This window comes from Pipistrellus hanaki, assembly GCF_964339955.1.
Source record: "Pipistrellus hanaki genome assembly, chromosome: 3".
Lineage (NCBI taxonomy): Eukaryota > Metazoa > Chordata > Mammalia > Chiroptera > Vespertilionidae > Pipistrellus > Pipistrellus hanaki.
Genome location: NC_140505.1, coordinates 160,912,460 through 160,929,572, shown reverse-complemented (window position 1 = coordinate 160,929,572; position 17,113 = coordinate 160,912,460). Strand labels below are relative to the sequence as shown.

Here is a 17,113-nt window from a genome sequence, read left to right as displayed (position 1 = left end):
GAGTCCTGCACTTAGGACTTCACTCAGAGGAGATGCTCAGTACTTAATAGCTGAGTAAATTAATGGAGGAATATAGCTGAATTACCTTTCACCTCTAAAAAAGATAAGCACTTATTCTTTTAAAATCGTGAACATGGGAGTGAAATTTCCAGATTGGGGGATTTACAAAATTCTTTTTCCTTCTCTGAGGGCAAATTTTACCTGTGTTAACATTCTAGGTCTGTTTTGGACACCTATTATAGATGGGATATAAATTGTATTCGTAGACACAATTGTTTAAGGAAAAGTGATCCTTGTTTGAGAAGTTAACACTGAACTTGGAGGATCTATAAATATTAAATGAAGGTCCTTAGCTTTGGAGAATTCTTGAATTTGATGAGTCTTGTATGTGGGCCTATTTTTGCAGAGACCATGGGAAATATCTATGGAAATTTACACGAGACATTGGCTCCTGTGAGCCACAGAAGCTAAGCTGGATCTCATACCCAGTGGTACGGTTCTCATCTTCTTGCGCCTAAACTATCACCCGAGGGGGACAAAGAAGTTTAGCTCTTTGACTACTATGTAGACTGCTGTAAGGACAATCCCACGAAAGAGAAATATCAATGCTGCCTGCTTCAAGCTGTGTTTCCTATCTTACATCTTCTAAGTGAATCTGATGCTAAGTGGCTTATATCTTCAAACTTTTTAAAGTGGGGGCCAGATCACGGTCCCTCAGAGAGCTGGAGGGCCGGACTATATGAACTACTAATTCCTACTGTAACACCTTGGCTGCGCTCACTGCCCAAAAAACCTGGCGGGCAGGATCAGACTCCCCTGGGGGCTGCATGTGGTCCGCAGGCCGTAGTTTGAAGACCCCTGGCTTATGCTGTCCCATAATTATAGTGTCTAGTTGGACTTTGAGGACTCCCTGGTAGACATTGCTGAATGCCCATCCTGTCCAATCCCTCCTGTGGTGCTTGAATTTGGTCTGTATTACTCTTGCCAAGCAGTCACCCTACATTTAAACACTTCCTTGTATACCAAACCAACTTCCTGTGAAGGCAGGCTACTTTATTTTTGAACAATGCTCAAAAGAATGGATGTCTAATGGAACGGTCTCGAGCAAGAAGGCTGAGAGAGATTTCATGTGGAGATGTTCTCTAATGACAATAGTTAGTTGACCGCTCATCTTACACATGAAGCTACCTCTGAATCAAGGACTTCAAGTTGGTCTGATTTGTCATTTCCTCTGTTCTTGGCTTTGATGCGTCACTGTAAAAAACTATAGTAGTTTGTATACATGGCTACTTCCAAATTAAAAGGTATTGTTAGGACTTACTGTAAATAAGAAATTTAGCTTTCAACACCAACAAATTGTACATAGGATACTTACCGTTGGTGGTGATGTGGATTCCACATGGAATTTATCTGGAAACGCTCTGCTTAATGTCAGGTGCCTGGCATGCTGGTAATACTATGATAGAAGACCAATTCACGGGTTTAAAAAAATCCATATAGTTCAACAACCAAGTTATTATATAAAATGATTTTCTTTTAGTTTGAAACATATTTTTACGTGACAGATTCTATTCATTCTAAGTTTGAAAATCAGAAAAAAATGTCAACTTATAGTTTTCTTATTTATCAATGACAAGATAAAGAAACACTATAGCCCGGCTGGGGTGAATCTGTGATTGAGTGTCAACCCAGGAACCAAGAGGTCACCAGTTCGATTCCTGGTTAGGGCTCGATCCTAGTAGGGGGCACACAGGAGGCAGCCAGTTGATGAAGTTTCTCTCTCATCGATGTTTCCATCTCTCTATTCTTTTCCCTTCCTCTCTCTCTAAAAATCAACAAAAACATTTTTTTTTTAAAGAAATGCTACAAAACGTGGTTTGGAAAAGCCAGAGTAGACTTACTAAACTTTGAATTAGTGCTAAGGGGAGTGAAAACACTGGGTTCATTCTGCAGAGAAGCAGTATGTGGTGGGGTTAGGGGAGGGGGGGAGCAAATGATGAGACCCCAATAATCAGGCAAACTAAATTTAAATCCCACTTTCAACCATAGGTAAGAAATGTAAGTCCTAAGGGCAGCAATTTTCAACTGGTGTGCTGCAAGAATTTTTAAAACATGATTATCTAACTAGTCAAGAGCACTGACCTCTTTTCCCTTAGATTATTAAATGAAAAAAAAAAATGATAACAGCCAACACAACCATAGTTGTCCAGTTTGCGAATGAATCAAAATTATACCTATGCTTTTTGTCTGATTGACAAAAAATATATACTTTTGCTGCAGAATTTTTGTAATTAGTTTTTGTGTACCACTAGATGAAAAAGGTGGAAAATCACCACCTAAGGGCCTTATCATGCTGCTTTCATTATAAAATGAAGACAATTAAAATGAATCACCCATGGTTGTAACGAGCACTCTGCAAATGGCAGCATCTATCATTTGTCTGGGGAAGTTTAGCAGTTTCAAAGCATATACAATATGCAAAGGCAAAATCAGTTCATCTTTTACTAAATTATCCAGTGCTAAGATACATGAGCATCTGAGTATTTATAAACCTGCTTCATGAAAGAAGGCATTTCCCTCGGCACTTGTCATTTTGAAAAACACTATTATTCCCATAACCGCTGAGCTGAGGACTAAAATCAGATTATCTCTTAGAGTAAAACAAAGTAGGGATCTTCTCTTTTTTTTTTTTCTCATATTCATTAAATATTTCTGCTTACCTGTAATGTATCAAGTTAAGCAGTGCCAATAGAATGACTAGTAAAATCAGTGCTAGATCCTGATGACTGGCTGTTATAGGGTCGAACGAAATGTGAAGAATTGAGTTTAGGATTTTGCAAATTCGTAATGTGTAAAGGAAAAGTACATGAAAAGTCACTGGGATTTCAACAATTAGGATACCGAGTTGACATTACAGATTATGCATAAGATCTATACGTTTGTGGTCCAGTGGAATTTTTAAAGGGGTCCTCTGTATTTGATCACAAATTTGCTTACTCTGCCTAAGTATCTCCAGTCCAGAAGATCCGAGAGCCTTTCAGTTCGGTTCCTCTGGATAATTCTTTGGCGACGTGACTGTTTGCAAAATCCATAGAGAAACTTAGTCAGCTGGTTGCAAGAATCATCCGGAGAGCGGAACCGCCTGTCCACAATGTAAATACCTGAGGGGCACAAAAGCCAACGCACAGGTAAAAAACAGCATTTCTCCTCCCATTTATTATGGTAGATCACATGAATTAGCTATTTCCTAGCTCCCATTGCCTCTATTTTATCTTTTCCCTTCCAAGGCTGTGTATCTTTCATCTCCTAATGGTTTATAACTGCCACCAACAAACAGCCAAAAGAAAAAAGAAAAATATCTGGCAATATAGGGGTACCCTGAATTGGTGATTCTCCCTGGGCTTCTCACTAGCCAGAATATCTGGGATGAGACCTGGGTGTCAGTGTGTTTTAGACTCCCCAGTGTTCCATGTGCAGCACCAGGGAATTGGCAATGTGTAGGCAGAGGATCCAGCCCATTGGAACTTGGCTTGTTGTTAGGCAACATGGACATAGAGATGGTGATAGGCAAATTCTCCAGCCATCTTAAATAGTGCAAGTGAATTTTGCTAACTTGGCATGGATCTTTTAAATAATTATGGTGACCGAAATAGTTATTGTAATATCACTTCTAAAGACCATAGTTACTGTAATATCCCTTCTAGATAGTAGAGGGCCGACCCAGTTCAGAAAAAGAAAGAAAGAAAAAAAAAAAAAGCTTAAGGGCAGATTTATCTAAGTTTAACACTTCTTTTGCACTTTTTTTTTCTGTTTCAATTTCATTTGTTCATTTAACTCCTTTTGTAGTTTGAATTTTGGACAATGTATAAATAGTAATAGCATTTTTATCCTTTCTATAGATGACATAATTAAAATATTTTATTGAACAAAAAAACTGTAAACATTTGTTGAATCAGGTTTGGTTTAGAGTTAGACCCTGCAGTTTGTTTGGGTAAGTGTCCTTTCTCTCTGGATTGGGTTAATGATGGAAAATCTCACCATAGGCAGTCGGATCAGCCACATGCTCCTGCATGAAACAGCCAAAGCCGGAGAGGTTGGTTGTCACACTGGGGATACCCATCACAGTGCACTCGGCTGCCAGGGAAACAGACAAAGGCTTGGCTTAAACCAGCTCCACTGGCCTCTTATGTAGGCAGAGGAGAAAACAACAACAACAACAGCAGCAACAACAACAAAAAACACATCTATCTAGTGATAGCAATATTTACTTTGTGCCAGGCTCAGAACTATGCTCTTTCCATATATTAACTCGGTTAATCTTCTCAAAAACCATTTGAAGTGAGGCTACCATTATTTCCATCTTACAGATGAAGAAATTATGGCACAGAAAAGTTAAATAGCTTGCCCAAATTAACAAAGCCAAGGGACAGGGGAGAGAGAGGATTTCCAGCCATGTGCCCACCTCCAGAGACGTTGCAGGAAACAGCTACCCTATTCTGCCTCTCTCACTATATAGTTTTGTTTTTTTATTCCATTTCTACGTATTTGGCAAGTTAATGGGGTAGGTAAATATTTTGTACATGTTTTTTTGAAATCTTCTTCCACACAAATTCCTTCCACTTTCTCAGGTGCTCAGTGAACCCATTGTCTCTCTCAGTCCTCTCTCACCTTTTGGTCAAAATTTGTTTGTTTGTTTGTTTGTTTGTTGTGTGTGTTTGTTTTTTTCCAGAAAATATCAGATATGTCTTGCAAATATTACCACTTTCAGGGATATCTGCATTTTTAACAAATACATTGTATTTGATTGTGGAATAACTCTTGGTTGGCTAGTTGGGTTGGGTAAAAAAAAAAATAGATTTCCCCATTATCCATGAAGTAACATAATTTAAACAGTGGCCCTTTCTCCAGCTCTACAAGTATTTCCTCTTGGTTTATCTCTAGAGAGCAGTGGTTTCCTAATTTAGGATGGGGAAGGGGTAGTGGAATGGGATTATTGACCCATTTGAGAATCTGACAAAAATTCAGTAACTCCTCCCTAGAACAATTGTGCCTACAATTATATGAAATTTCACAGATCCTTGTTTTTATTAAGTACTCAGTAACACACATGTAGTAAAATGCCGTGCATCCATGTAAGCTCAGTATATGTTCATTCAGTGAATTTAACGAAATAAGCACTTACTTATATTCATTGTGCTTTCTCAAAGCACAAACTTTATTTATTTATTTATTTATTTATTTTTTAACATATATTTTATTGATTTTTCACAGAGAGGAAGAGAGAGGGATAGAGAGTTAGAAACATTGATGAGAGAGAATCATCGATCAGCTGCCTCTTGCACACCCCCTACTGGGGATGCGCCCGCAACCAAGGTACATGCCCTTGACTGGAATCGAACCCAGGACCCCTCAGTCTGCAGGCCGATGCTCTATCCACTGAGCCAAACCGGTCCCGGCTCAAAGCACAAACTTTAATGAATACTTTCTGGAGTGAATTAGAGTTAGTATCACATAAAAAGATTATTCTTTTAAAAAATTAGAGATTTATCTAATATGTTAACACCAACCTTATAGCACCAGAGATTTAATTATTCCTGTATGATGCCAAGTGGCCAACTTCCTTGGGTTAATTCAAAACAGAATGGCTCCTTCACTATGGAGTATTTCCCAAACTGTTTCATCTAATTATGTTTTATAATACTTTAAAAACTAAATGTAACTCCTCTATCATTTCAGGTTAAGTTTAACTTTGTCCTATAAAGCGACATTTTGCTGGAAAGTCTGCCATGAGTTATAAATCATTCTCTTTACCTGCTATTAGTGATCTCCCACATTCCCTCAGTCACTTAAGCTTTGGTTTTGTGCTTCTCTATCCAATAGTAAATTAAATATCAACTTGGACTATCACACACATATGCATGAAATAAATTCCAAAAAATTACACATCTCTACATGTCACATACCTGGAGTATAACCCCAGGGTTCATAGTATGACGGGAATACTCCAAGGTGACAACCTCGGACGAACTCCTCATAATCCATGGGCAACAAGGGGCTGGTGGAGGATAGGAACTCTGGGTGCAAAATCACCTAAAAAAGGAAAATTCTGATGAGAAAAAATAAAGAGAAAAAAAAATTAAAGAAAAAAAAAGACCTACAATTTGATTATTATAATACTCTAATAGCCTTGTGTTTTAAATTCAGGGGAGAAAAAAGCCTGGGGGCTTCTTTTCTGTTCTCAGCATTCTGTGTCAGTATCTGTGGACTGTCTTTCCCTCAAACTCCAAAGCCTACCCTGGAGGATAGGGAGTTTGCACGCCATTGTTGTTCTCATGCTAAACTACACTGAGTAGCCAGATCATTATGATCTCTGAATGCATAATAATCTGGCCACTCAGTGTATATCCTATATAATAAAAGGTTAATGTGCAAATTGTTCCCTCGACCAGGAGTTCAACCAGCAGGCAGGCTGGCCAACTGCCCATATCCCCTCCCCCATCCATGGACCAGAAAGAGGGCCTTCTCAAGAACTCAACCACTCTAGCAACTTGGTCTTGGACCTCCTAGCTTACAGAATTGAAATAAATGTCTGCTGTTTATAAACCACCCATTCAGTCTGATTTTGCCAGTAGCCCAAATGGACTGAGCCAGTTGCCCTCTATTTAACTTATTTAACTCATCCTTCCACTGCCACTCCCTCAGTGTGCAGACACCCGCATCACTGCATCTGACTCCACAGCCTGGCTGCTCCCCACAGTGGGGCCCTTCCCCAGGGCTGGGCTCTGCCACCTTTCTCTGGACTACCCAGGCATTGGAGATATATATATATATATATATATATATATATATATATATATATATATATATATATATCAATCAGTAGATTCATAAATAGGAGATATGTTAAACTTAAGAGGAAATAAAGTGGTAAATGTCCAAAACCAGTACTATAAAAATGACTTATTCAATTACAAGAATAGCACACTGGTAAAGTAAAAATGGATAAGATATTTTTTTTCTAGAAAGCATGATTTGAGTTTCTATTATTATGCTAGAAAAAGAGACCAAAAACACAGATATGACTGTCTGGGCAACCATCAAATCATTATACTCTCTTGGCTTATATTAGGAAAGGGGGATTAAAAGGTATTGTGCCTAGTTGGCATGTCCACACTTCGGAAAATTTGTACTTTCCAACACCCTTTTAGGAACATGAAAACACCATGGCTTGTTTGTTTTGTTCCCAGCCAAACAGAATGATCAAATGACTAAAATAAGAAGACAGCTGCTCTGGGCCCTAAAACAGGCGATTGCAGAAGCCCATGGAAGAAAGGATATTAGAAGTTAGCCCAAGATTGTGGGGGGATTAAATGAGATCCTGTATACAAAAGCCCTCAGCAGGGCACCTGGCTTCTAACAAGCCTTGGGTCAGTAGGGGAAAAACAAATGAACTAAAGTTTGTTTGACTGCATTTATCTTAGGAGAAAAGTACATTCCCAGGAAGTGAGTTACTTTCACGGTGTCAGTGCAGGGCGATGACCTGGAATCTGCAGTCTAGGCTATTCTCACTATACCCCACTGCTGACAGAGGATAAATTCAAACTCAAAATAATCTGCAACGTTTCCTGAATCAAATGGTCACATTTCTATAAAAACTTGTCAGATAGAGTTCTATAAATGTACAGGTAATCAAATAGGACTTATATTATTATGTTTTAAATATTTTTATATATATTTTATTGATATTTTACAGAGAGGAAGGGAGAGAGATTTAGAAACATTGATGAGAGTCATCAATCAGCTGCCTCTTGCACGCCCCCTACCAAGGATGTGCCCACAACCAAGGTACATGCCCTTGACAGGAATTGAACCCGGGAACCTTCAGTCTGCAGGCTGACAGCTCTATTCACTGAGCCAAACCATTTCGGCAGGACTTATGTTATTAGCACAGACTCTGAGTTACTAATGCCAAACTTTTAAAAGATATCTATATAATAAGAGCCTAATCAACCATTATGGTGGAACCACAGGAACAGCCGGTCACTAGGATGCACACTAACCACCCCGGGCAGATGCCCAATGCAGGAGCTGCCCCCTGTTGGTCAGTGCGCTCCCACAGGAGGAGCGGCTGCTCAGCCAGAAGCCGGGCTCATGGCTGGTGAGCGCAGCAGCAGTGGCAGCAGTGCTAAGAAGCAGCTAGCTGAGCAGTAAGGAGCCTGCCGCTAAGGAGCAGTGAGCCAAGTGGTAAGGAGCGAGCAGGTGGGCAGTAAGGAGCGAGGGATCCTGAACTGCAAGAAGATGTCTTACTGCCAGCAGGATGGGGCCTAAGTCAGCAGTTGGACATTCCCTGAGGGGTCCCGGACTGTGAGGGGGCGCAGGTCAGGCTGAGGGCCACCCCTCTAGTTATTAATAAAACACAATACCTAATTCTGAACCAACAGAAGTTTATCTCAGCGCTTTAAGGATATATTGTTAGGAAGGGTTAATCTTTTATTTCTTTTGCATGTGTGTGTTTGCTTTATGATATAAATGAATATCACAAAATACTGGGGAGTTTAACTGCATAAACGATTTGTATGAGATGAACTTCCTCCTCCATTCACTCTTTGTAAGCTATGTGCCATTGTATCTCTATGCCTTTTCATCTTCTGCCGGGTGAGTCCTCCTTTCTGTTATTTGCAGATAAATTCCTGCTCACCGATCAAGATCTAGCTCACTTGTCATCTCTTTGATAAAAGATTTTTTTCAAATCCTGTGGGAAAGACAAATCTTCCATCTTCTACTGGACTAAGTACAAATAAAAGCTAATTTCATTAGGCATTGCCTGTGTGCCAATATTGTACTAAATGTAACATCTATTACTTTTCTAAACCCACAGCAATTCTATGAATGCGGGCCTATATTATCATTTTAAAGATGAGAGGATAGAGGTACAGGCAGATTAAGTAACTTATAAACTGAATAAGTGGCAGAGATTTGAAGCCGGACAGTGTGAGCACCGTCTTTAAGGAGTTGGTATGTTGCCTTCTTTAGACATGAGGCCATTCTGTATTTGCTGTTCAGATTTCCTCTGATATGTCCTGGACTGGGGACCTTGACTGACAGCCCCAACTGCATCCACTCTAGATCCACCATAGCAGCTGCTCCTCGCCCATAGACAGACAGACATGGGTGCTAGTGCCAACCCACCTCTACCCAGTTTATTATTTTTAAAAATATATTTTATTGATTTTTTACAGAGAGGAAGGGAGAGGGATAGAGAGCTAGAAACATCAATGAGAGAGAAACATCAACCCAGCTGCCTCCCTGCACGCCCCCTACCGGAGATGTGCCTGCAACCTATGTACGTGCCCCTGACCAGAATCGAATCTGGGACCTTCCATTCTGCAGGCTGATGCTCTAACCACTAAGCCAAACCGGTTTCGGCAAGGTGATTATTTTAATGGGTAACTTTTGTTTGGGGAATCCCTGTTGCTTTTCTTATGAATCCCCATTAAAATGGTCACATCCAGCTGCTCATAGAATAAGGCAGCCATCTGTTTGAAACTGTTTTGGTTGGTGAAAGATCAAGAAAAGGCTTCTAAACACAGGAAAATGTTGTATGTAGTAATATTAATATATTGATATTTAAAATAAGTCAACAGCAAACCACAACACAAATACAAAAACTTCTTTTGTATTAAGAAAGGAAGCATTGTAAAATAAGATGAATTTGGGTTGGCCTTTGAAAACTTTCTTCTTGTTTTTTTGTTTTTGTTTTGTTTGTTTGTTTGTTTCTTTTTTGTGGGCACATACGCACCTATGTGTATGTGTTTTTTCCACTAACTGACAAGCCATGTTGAGTTGTATTGGTCCACTGCTTTCCCCCTTTTGAGTCACTATCTGGTGCTGCTATGTGTGTACATTTTCATGTATTTGTTCCTCATTATGAATTCTAGTTTTTTGTAAATTACATTTGACTTTTCTTTTTGTAAAAAAAAAAAAAAGAAAAAAAAAAGACTAAGACTGTTTGAGAAACAGGCTGCAGTCTGTGGCTCTTCTTACCGCCCCTTCCTTCCTGCTTTCTTTGTGGTGTCTGACTGCACCTCCCAGCCTGCTCGTGCTCTCACCTCTTTATCCTTCACACATTTCTTCCAACAAGCATTTTCAAATCTAGTCCTTAGTCTTAGTGTCTGCTTCTCAGAGGATAAAACTGAGAAAAAAAATATGACCAGCAGGCAAGCCGGCCAACCGCCCATGTCCCCTCCCCCTGGCCAGGCCTGCTGGACCCCATCCATGCACAAATTCATGCACTGGGCCTCTAATATATACTAGTGGCCAGATTATTATGTGTTCAGAGATCTTAATAATCTGGCCACTCAGTGTGTGTGTGTGTGTGTGTGTGTGTGTATATATATATATATATATATATATATATATATATATATTTCAATGTGATCATTCCATTAATTTCAGTAGGCTTAGGAATGCAGATGAGGAAAGATGTGTTCTGTCTGGAGTAGATAAGTGTATACTAAGGAAAAGTGCAAGGAAGAGCTTACTTTTAGGTTGGATCCCAAAGCCATAGCTAGAATGACTGAGATAAGGGTATTTCATAAAGAGAGAATAACATTAGTCAGCAATGACCCAGCAGTATGAAAGTGTTTAGTATATTCATTATATGAGGTTCTTGCCTAGTTCTGGGATGTTGCCTCACTGTTATCACACTTTAAAACAAAACAAAACAAAACAAAAAAACATAGATCAGCAAAGTATACTTTGTTCAAAACTTTAAGGGACCTCAAGTCACAGTCATCCCAAGAGGAAAGGAATCCAGCCTCCTCTCTCCTTTTCCACCCTCCCACATCCTCACATCTATCTGTATTTATTGCACATAGCATGTGCCAGGCACAGACAGGTTGTCAGAGGAAGATTCACAAATATGGCAGGACATAAAAGGTTCTAAGAAAAACAGAAATCTACATGAAAATAATTGGCTTTCTTGCCTCCACTATTTGTTTCCTTTCTGAGAGACAAACATTAGATATAAAATAAAATAAGAAGCACAGATTGAGGGTAAATTATATGAGAATGAGGCCAAGCTGCTGTTAATATACACTGTGATGACTCTCTGTGGATCCAATCCTGCTGAAACACGTAAAGGAAGGGGCACCCTTGGCAGAGACAATCCTGCATTTCCAGGGGAAAACTTGTAGCCTGACTATCCTATATAATAAAAGCCTAATATGCTAAGTGTCCAGTCGTCTGTTCAACCAATCAAAGCATAATATGCTAATGATATGCTAAGGCCACTTAACCATTCCCTATGACATGCACTGACCACGAGGGGGCAGATCCTCTGACTGGTAGGTCAGCTTGCTGCTGGGTCTGGCCAATTGGGACTGAGTTAGGAGGGCCGGACATGCCCTGGCGCCCTTCCACGGTCCTTCACTCACTGGCCAAACTTCCATGTCCCTCCCTGGCCCTGATCACGCACGGGTGGGTTCCCTCTGTCTGGCCTGCGCCCTCTCGAAACCTGGGACCCTTTGGGGGATGTCGGAGAGCCTGTTTCAGCCTGATCCCATAGGCCAGGCCAAGGGACCCCACTGGTGCACAAATTTGTGCATCGGGCCTCTAGTTTATTATAGAAGGTATGCTACGTGTTGAAAAGTTTGGGAATGCAGAAACACAAATGAGAAAAGACAAACCACCCATAATTTTATGGCACAGGGCATGTGTGCATGTGTACGTGTGTGTGTGTGTGTGTGTGTGTGTGTGTGTTTATGTGTATAGTAAGGAAAAGTGCAAGGAAGAGATGACTTAGTTAGTTCCAAAGGCTAACACAGCATGGAACATTTTATAAAGAGCTAGAGAATTTCTTCTGCTTGATTTTTGCAATATTTCCCTTTTCTAATTCTCTGCTCTTTCTTTCTTTCTTTCCCTGACTTTTCATCTTACAATCCTCCTCTTAAATCTCTACTCATTCAACTTCATCTTCCAACCTGGCACAGTGGTCATTCTCTTGTCTCAACTACTGTCTGTGTTCTGGTAGTTTCCTTTACTACCGCCCTTATATCCCCCAGGTCCATATTTTCTAAGTAACAACTCAACTTGAATATCTCTCATGTCACTCACAGTCATCCTATCAAAAACTGAACTCAATTCATGACATGACTTTCAAAACAATTTCTGTTAAAGTTTTTCCTTTGTTTTTAGAAACTGTTGGTTAATAATGAAGCCAGGCGACTATTATTCTTGACTTCTTTCTCTTCCTTACTTCTAATGCCCATTGGTCACTAAGTATGATCTTTCTTGTGTTCAGCTGTTTCTCCCATTGTTTCATCCTCTCCAGGACGTCTGACACAGCCTTTGCAGGGGGCCCTCATCAACTCTCACCTGTACTGTTGCAGTGAGTCCTTAATTTGTCTCCTTCCACTCCATCCACCCAAGTCCACATCAAGGACTTAATAAAAGGTAAAAAGTAAATATAAGAATAGATTATTTTTTCAAAACATTTTTCAGAACAGGAAAGATTTAAGAACATCAAAAGGAGAATGGGTAAGGCAAAGTTGTTTTTTTCAATGTAGAGAGAAATTCAAAGAATATTTATAAACAGCAAGGAAAAGAGTTGTCTTTTATTACCTATACTCTAAGAGGGGGTAAAAAGGCTGTTTTTCAGAAATTTTTGGAGGGAATGAGATCCTATAAAAATCCTTAGGACCTTAAGGAAAGAAACCCAGAATAGGTAAAAATAAATAAATAAATAAAATCTATAGTTGAGGCTAGTATAGAGGGACACTGAAGGAGTTTATACTTTTGAATTCTCAGTTATGTCATCTGCTAAAGGTGAAAGAAAGAGGGGAAAGGGAAACATTTGGAAAGATTGGTAAAAGCTTGCGAACCCTTGATCCTGAATTGGTGAATGAAATTGAATAGGATTAAGCAATTATTTGTCGACATGTTCACCATTGCCAACCACACTTAGCAAATGCCTGGAACAAATAGGCCCTCAGTAAACATCAGAGAGGTTAGGCACCACAGTGGTAGAAACCAGGTTTTATTCATATATTGAGCACTGTGCCTAGTTATTGCAGAAACTCAAGAGTCCAAAGAATAAATTGGTCTATAGAAGATTGCATAAAAACATCATTAGCCACATTCTTTAAAACTGGAAACTTCTCATATTTCCCGTTTAAGTTGAACATTATCAGAAAGAAACAAAGATAATTCATGCAACCTCAGAGATTTGTTAATTAATTCTTAGAAAATACTTAAATCATTAAAAAGTAGATAACTTCCTAATGCTTAGTAACAGATTGTACAGTAAACATAAATACTAGAATTATGAATCAAAGCCATAAATATCCTTCAGTTCTCAAGAATGATACCAAAATAGTCATTATATTTTAATTACCCAAGAGAGGAAACAAAATTAATTTCCTTCGGAAAACAAATAAGGGAGGCATCTAATAAATTCTCAGTCAATATATTCTATGTCAGAAATAATTAGTTCTACCTTAACTCTGTCTGTGCGACTGTTGAAAAGTCCAATCCGTCTAATGGTGCTGAGGATGGGGTCAGTGGAGTCATCTATCATGTTGTGAGTGGTCACTGGAGGCAAAGACTGTCGCTAAAGTAATGGAAGAAAAATGTCAATTAATGTGTGACTAATTTCAACAACAGGTCATTGGCAACATGTCATATAACCTTTCTCCAGTCTTCTGAGAGGACACTAATGAGGATGACTAAGTTTTATGTGTTTCAGAGGAGGAAGATGGGTTCAAGCACTGCCTTTGTATATGGGAACACATGCTACTTTTGCTTTCCACCTGCAGCCAAGACAGCCCTGGCCGGTTTTGCTCAGTAGATAAAGCCTTGGCCTTCGGACTGAAGGGTCCCAGGTTCTATTCTGGTCAAGGACACATGCCCTGGTTATGGGCTCAAGCCTCAGTTAGGGAAATGCAGGAGGCAGCCGATCAGGGATTCGCTCTCATCATTGATGTTTCTATCTCTTTCTCTCCTTCTCCCTTCCTCTTTGAAATCAATAATATATATATATATGTGTGTGTGTGTGTGTGTGTGTGTGTGTGTGTGTGTAATACACACACACACACACACACACACATATATATAAATATATATATATATATTAAAGGCCAAGACATCTTGCTCTCCTGGGATTTAGTTGGAATACGAATGTCCTGAAATCTTGCCTCGAGAGGAGCTCCTCTTTTAAATTCTTTCGTGGGGCTATCCTACTGTGTCTGATCCTTCACTATAATGACAAGAGTTCACTGTATGCCTAAAAACTTTCCTTTTCTTCTTTGCAATAATTCTACTTGTCTGAGAAACATTCACATTTTCTCTACTGTAACTCAAAATTCTATGCATTTTTTTAAAATTAGGTTTTTATTGTTATTGCGACACATACTGCTTTTCAATTGGATATAATGGTTCCAAATTATTATTATTATATAATTATTATTAGGGCCAGGGGGAGAGTGCAAACACAGTCCCTCATACCACAAATTATGCAGTTGAGTTTTCTACATTTGGAGAAATCACAGGGGTCTGCATACCCAGAATACAATGGGTGAGCCTCGCCCTGGGAAAACTCTGGGGATCATGACATCTTCCTGCTAAGTAAGTATCAAGTAAATTTTTAAATTGGACACAAGAAAGGCCCTGTATCCAATCTCTTTTATGAACCACTCATAAAAGGGAATACAAAGTTGACATTTAGGTGAATACAGAAGAATGACTTTCCAGTTCTTGAGTTTAAAAATTTCCCCATTTAGCCCATTCCAATAAATTAAAATATTGAATACAGTGAATTTAACAATGGGAAGTGGTAGGCACTTTTTTCTTTACTACCTGAGTTGAAAAGATGGCTCTTTTCATTATTGTTAGATCATCTCGATCCAAAATATTGTTCAGATCAGGAATTTCTCCTCTGTGGGAAAAACAATGTTAATAACAAAAACAACTGGCACTAATTCGGTGCTCCTTTGTGTCAGATTCTGTTCTAAGCACTTTAAAAATCAAAGTAAACATAGTTTTCAGCTGAAGCTCACAGATTCTTAAAGTGTGAAGAAGTTTGATAAAAGATAGCATTGCCCCAGCCAGGTGGCTCAGATGGTTGGATTGTTGGGGCTGATACAGGAGGCAACTAATCATTACTTCACACTTCAATATTCTTTCTCTCTCTCTCTCTCTCTCTCTCTCTCTCTCTCTCTCTCTCTCTCTCTCTCATCAATAAGCATATCCTCAGGTGAGGATTTTAAAAATAGCATTAAAAAATCAAAATTAATTTTTATAGCATTCATGTTAACATCGGGGGTCACTCTCATTATGTTTTGCCCATTTCTGAGTACTACATTCTAGAGTGGCCAAAACTTGCCCATCTGTAAGTTGATACTTTTACTGGTAAAGAGAAATGATGTTCACCTACTACCATGGGTCAGAAGACAACATAGTTTTCTCTTCAAAGCACAGAAATAATAATGTATTTTAGTATTATTAGGTTATAACACATTTAAATTTGATTTTGTTATTTAGTCTTTATTATATCTGTAAATTACATATCTTATTTATTATTTATTAAGTAAACGCATACTCGGTAATATTAATATGTTAATTAATATTCATTAAATGTTTGGTTAATAAATATGCTGATTTAATGTCGACATAATTAGCATATTAAATCAATATATACTTTGACTAAAAATTTCATGAACTCTTAGCTTCAGATTGGCATACTAACATTTAACAAGATTTTCATTGAATTAGAACCTACCTGCATATATACCGTGTTTCCCCGAAAATAAGACATCCCCCGAAAATAAGACCTAGCGCAACTTTGGGAGAAAAAATTAATATAAGACACTGTCTTATTTTTGGGGAAACAGGGTAAATATGTTCTCATTTGTAAAACCTGTTTACAAGTGTTTGTCAGATGAAGGATAAAAGAAAACCTACTGATATGATGTTACACATCTTCAAAGGTTATGAATTCCTTTCTATTCAGAGCAACATAAATATATTATACCATTGAAACTGTTAAGTTGGAATGTGACATCAAATTGTTTGAGATGGTAAGTGTTCCAAACACCTACCTTAATAAGGCATCATAGAGTTTCTTTCCGAACTTTTCCTTCACAGAATGTGCAATGTCCCTGGTTGGGGGGGAAAAAAATCTATAAATTAAATAGTGTCACAATTTACATCTGTATTCATCATGATAACGCTGTTGTTTTGTTAGTGCATTGTTAAAATTACAATTCTCTTTTGTATAGATGCCTCTATTATCTTCGCATTTGCCAATTTAGCTTGAGTTAAACCTCCAGAGCTGAAGCAGCAGAACCCTGACCAGCCCACAATGCTTAACTTTTGTTTTGCTTGATGATATTTAGGGTAGGGCTGAGGGCTGGGAGGGCGCGTGGATGCAGGTATAGATGTAACAAGATTGGGAATGGGTTGATAATTGTTGAATATAGGCTATGGGCATATCAAAGGTCAGTAGACTAATTTGTTTAATTTGTTTACTTTGCCATGTTTTTATTTGAATAATATATATATTTTTAAATTTCAACCCATCTTTAAAGAGTTCTTCAGAGGCTTTATCCTTCCATGGTAGCCTATTCCACAGTTTTTATTGTAACTCAGATGAGTAGCCATTACAGAATCTAGCATTATAGCTCAATGAGAAGAGAACCAAGTAGCATTTATGCTATAATAATCTTAAGAAAAAAAATAGTTCAGGAATATATATATCAGAAATCATGCACACAAACAACCATTTACAGTTATTGCTTGAGAACATTTACAAGACGTGAAATTACCAGAGCTGCTTCCGCACTGCCTGGCCTTTCAGGGTTTCCACGTTGAAGTTGTTGGTCTTGGCAGGCATAATGAAAAACACCACCACCGTGACATCACTTTTATGCATCTAATGAGGGATCAGAACACACAACAGAGTCAATGACCAAAGATGAAAATAAAATGTGTGGCAGATAGACCTTCAATTCTGAGCAAACAGTGTTTGAAAACATCTTTAGGCAAAAAGAATACTTTTTGTGATTCACAGAAACATTGTACCCACCTTCCTAAGGCTTTTTCAGAAAATTTATTTTAA

At 38.6% G+C, this 17,113-nt stretch overlaps 1 protein-coding gene across 1 annotated transcript in view; it reads right to left on the bottom strand.

The window, feature by feature from the left end:
- GYS2 (glycogen synthase 2) overlaps positions 1-17,113 on the bottom strand; it is a 38,794-nt gene that overhangs the window by 2,322 nt on the left and 19,359 nt on the right. The window contains exons 8-15 of the mRNA XM_084876757.1: positions 16,821-16,927; positions 16,095-16,154; positions 14,854-14,932; positions 13,496-13,609; positions 5,964-6,090; positions 4,039-4,134; positions 2,998-3,161; positions 1,376-1,456 (exon numbers count right to left, since the gene is read on the bottom strand). Coding sequence (XP_084732883.1) covers positions 1,376-1,456; positions 2,998-3,161; positions 4,039-4,134; positions 5,964-6,090; positions 13,496-13,609; positions 14,854-14,932; positions 16,095-16,154; positions 16,821-16,927 — 828 coding nt within the window. The remainder of the gene's footprint in view (positions 1-1,375; positions 1,457-2,997; positions 3,162-4,038; positions 4,135-5,963; positions 6,091-13,495; positions 13,610-14,853; positions 14,933-16,094; positions 16,155-16,820; positions 16,928-17,113) is intronic.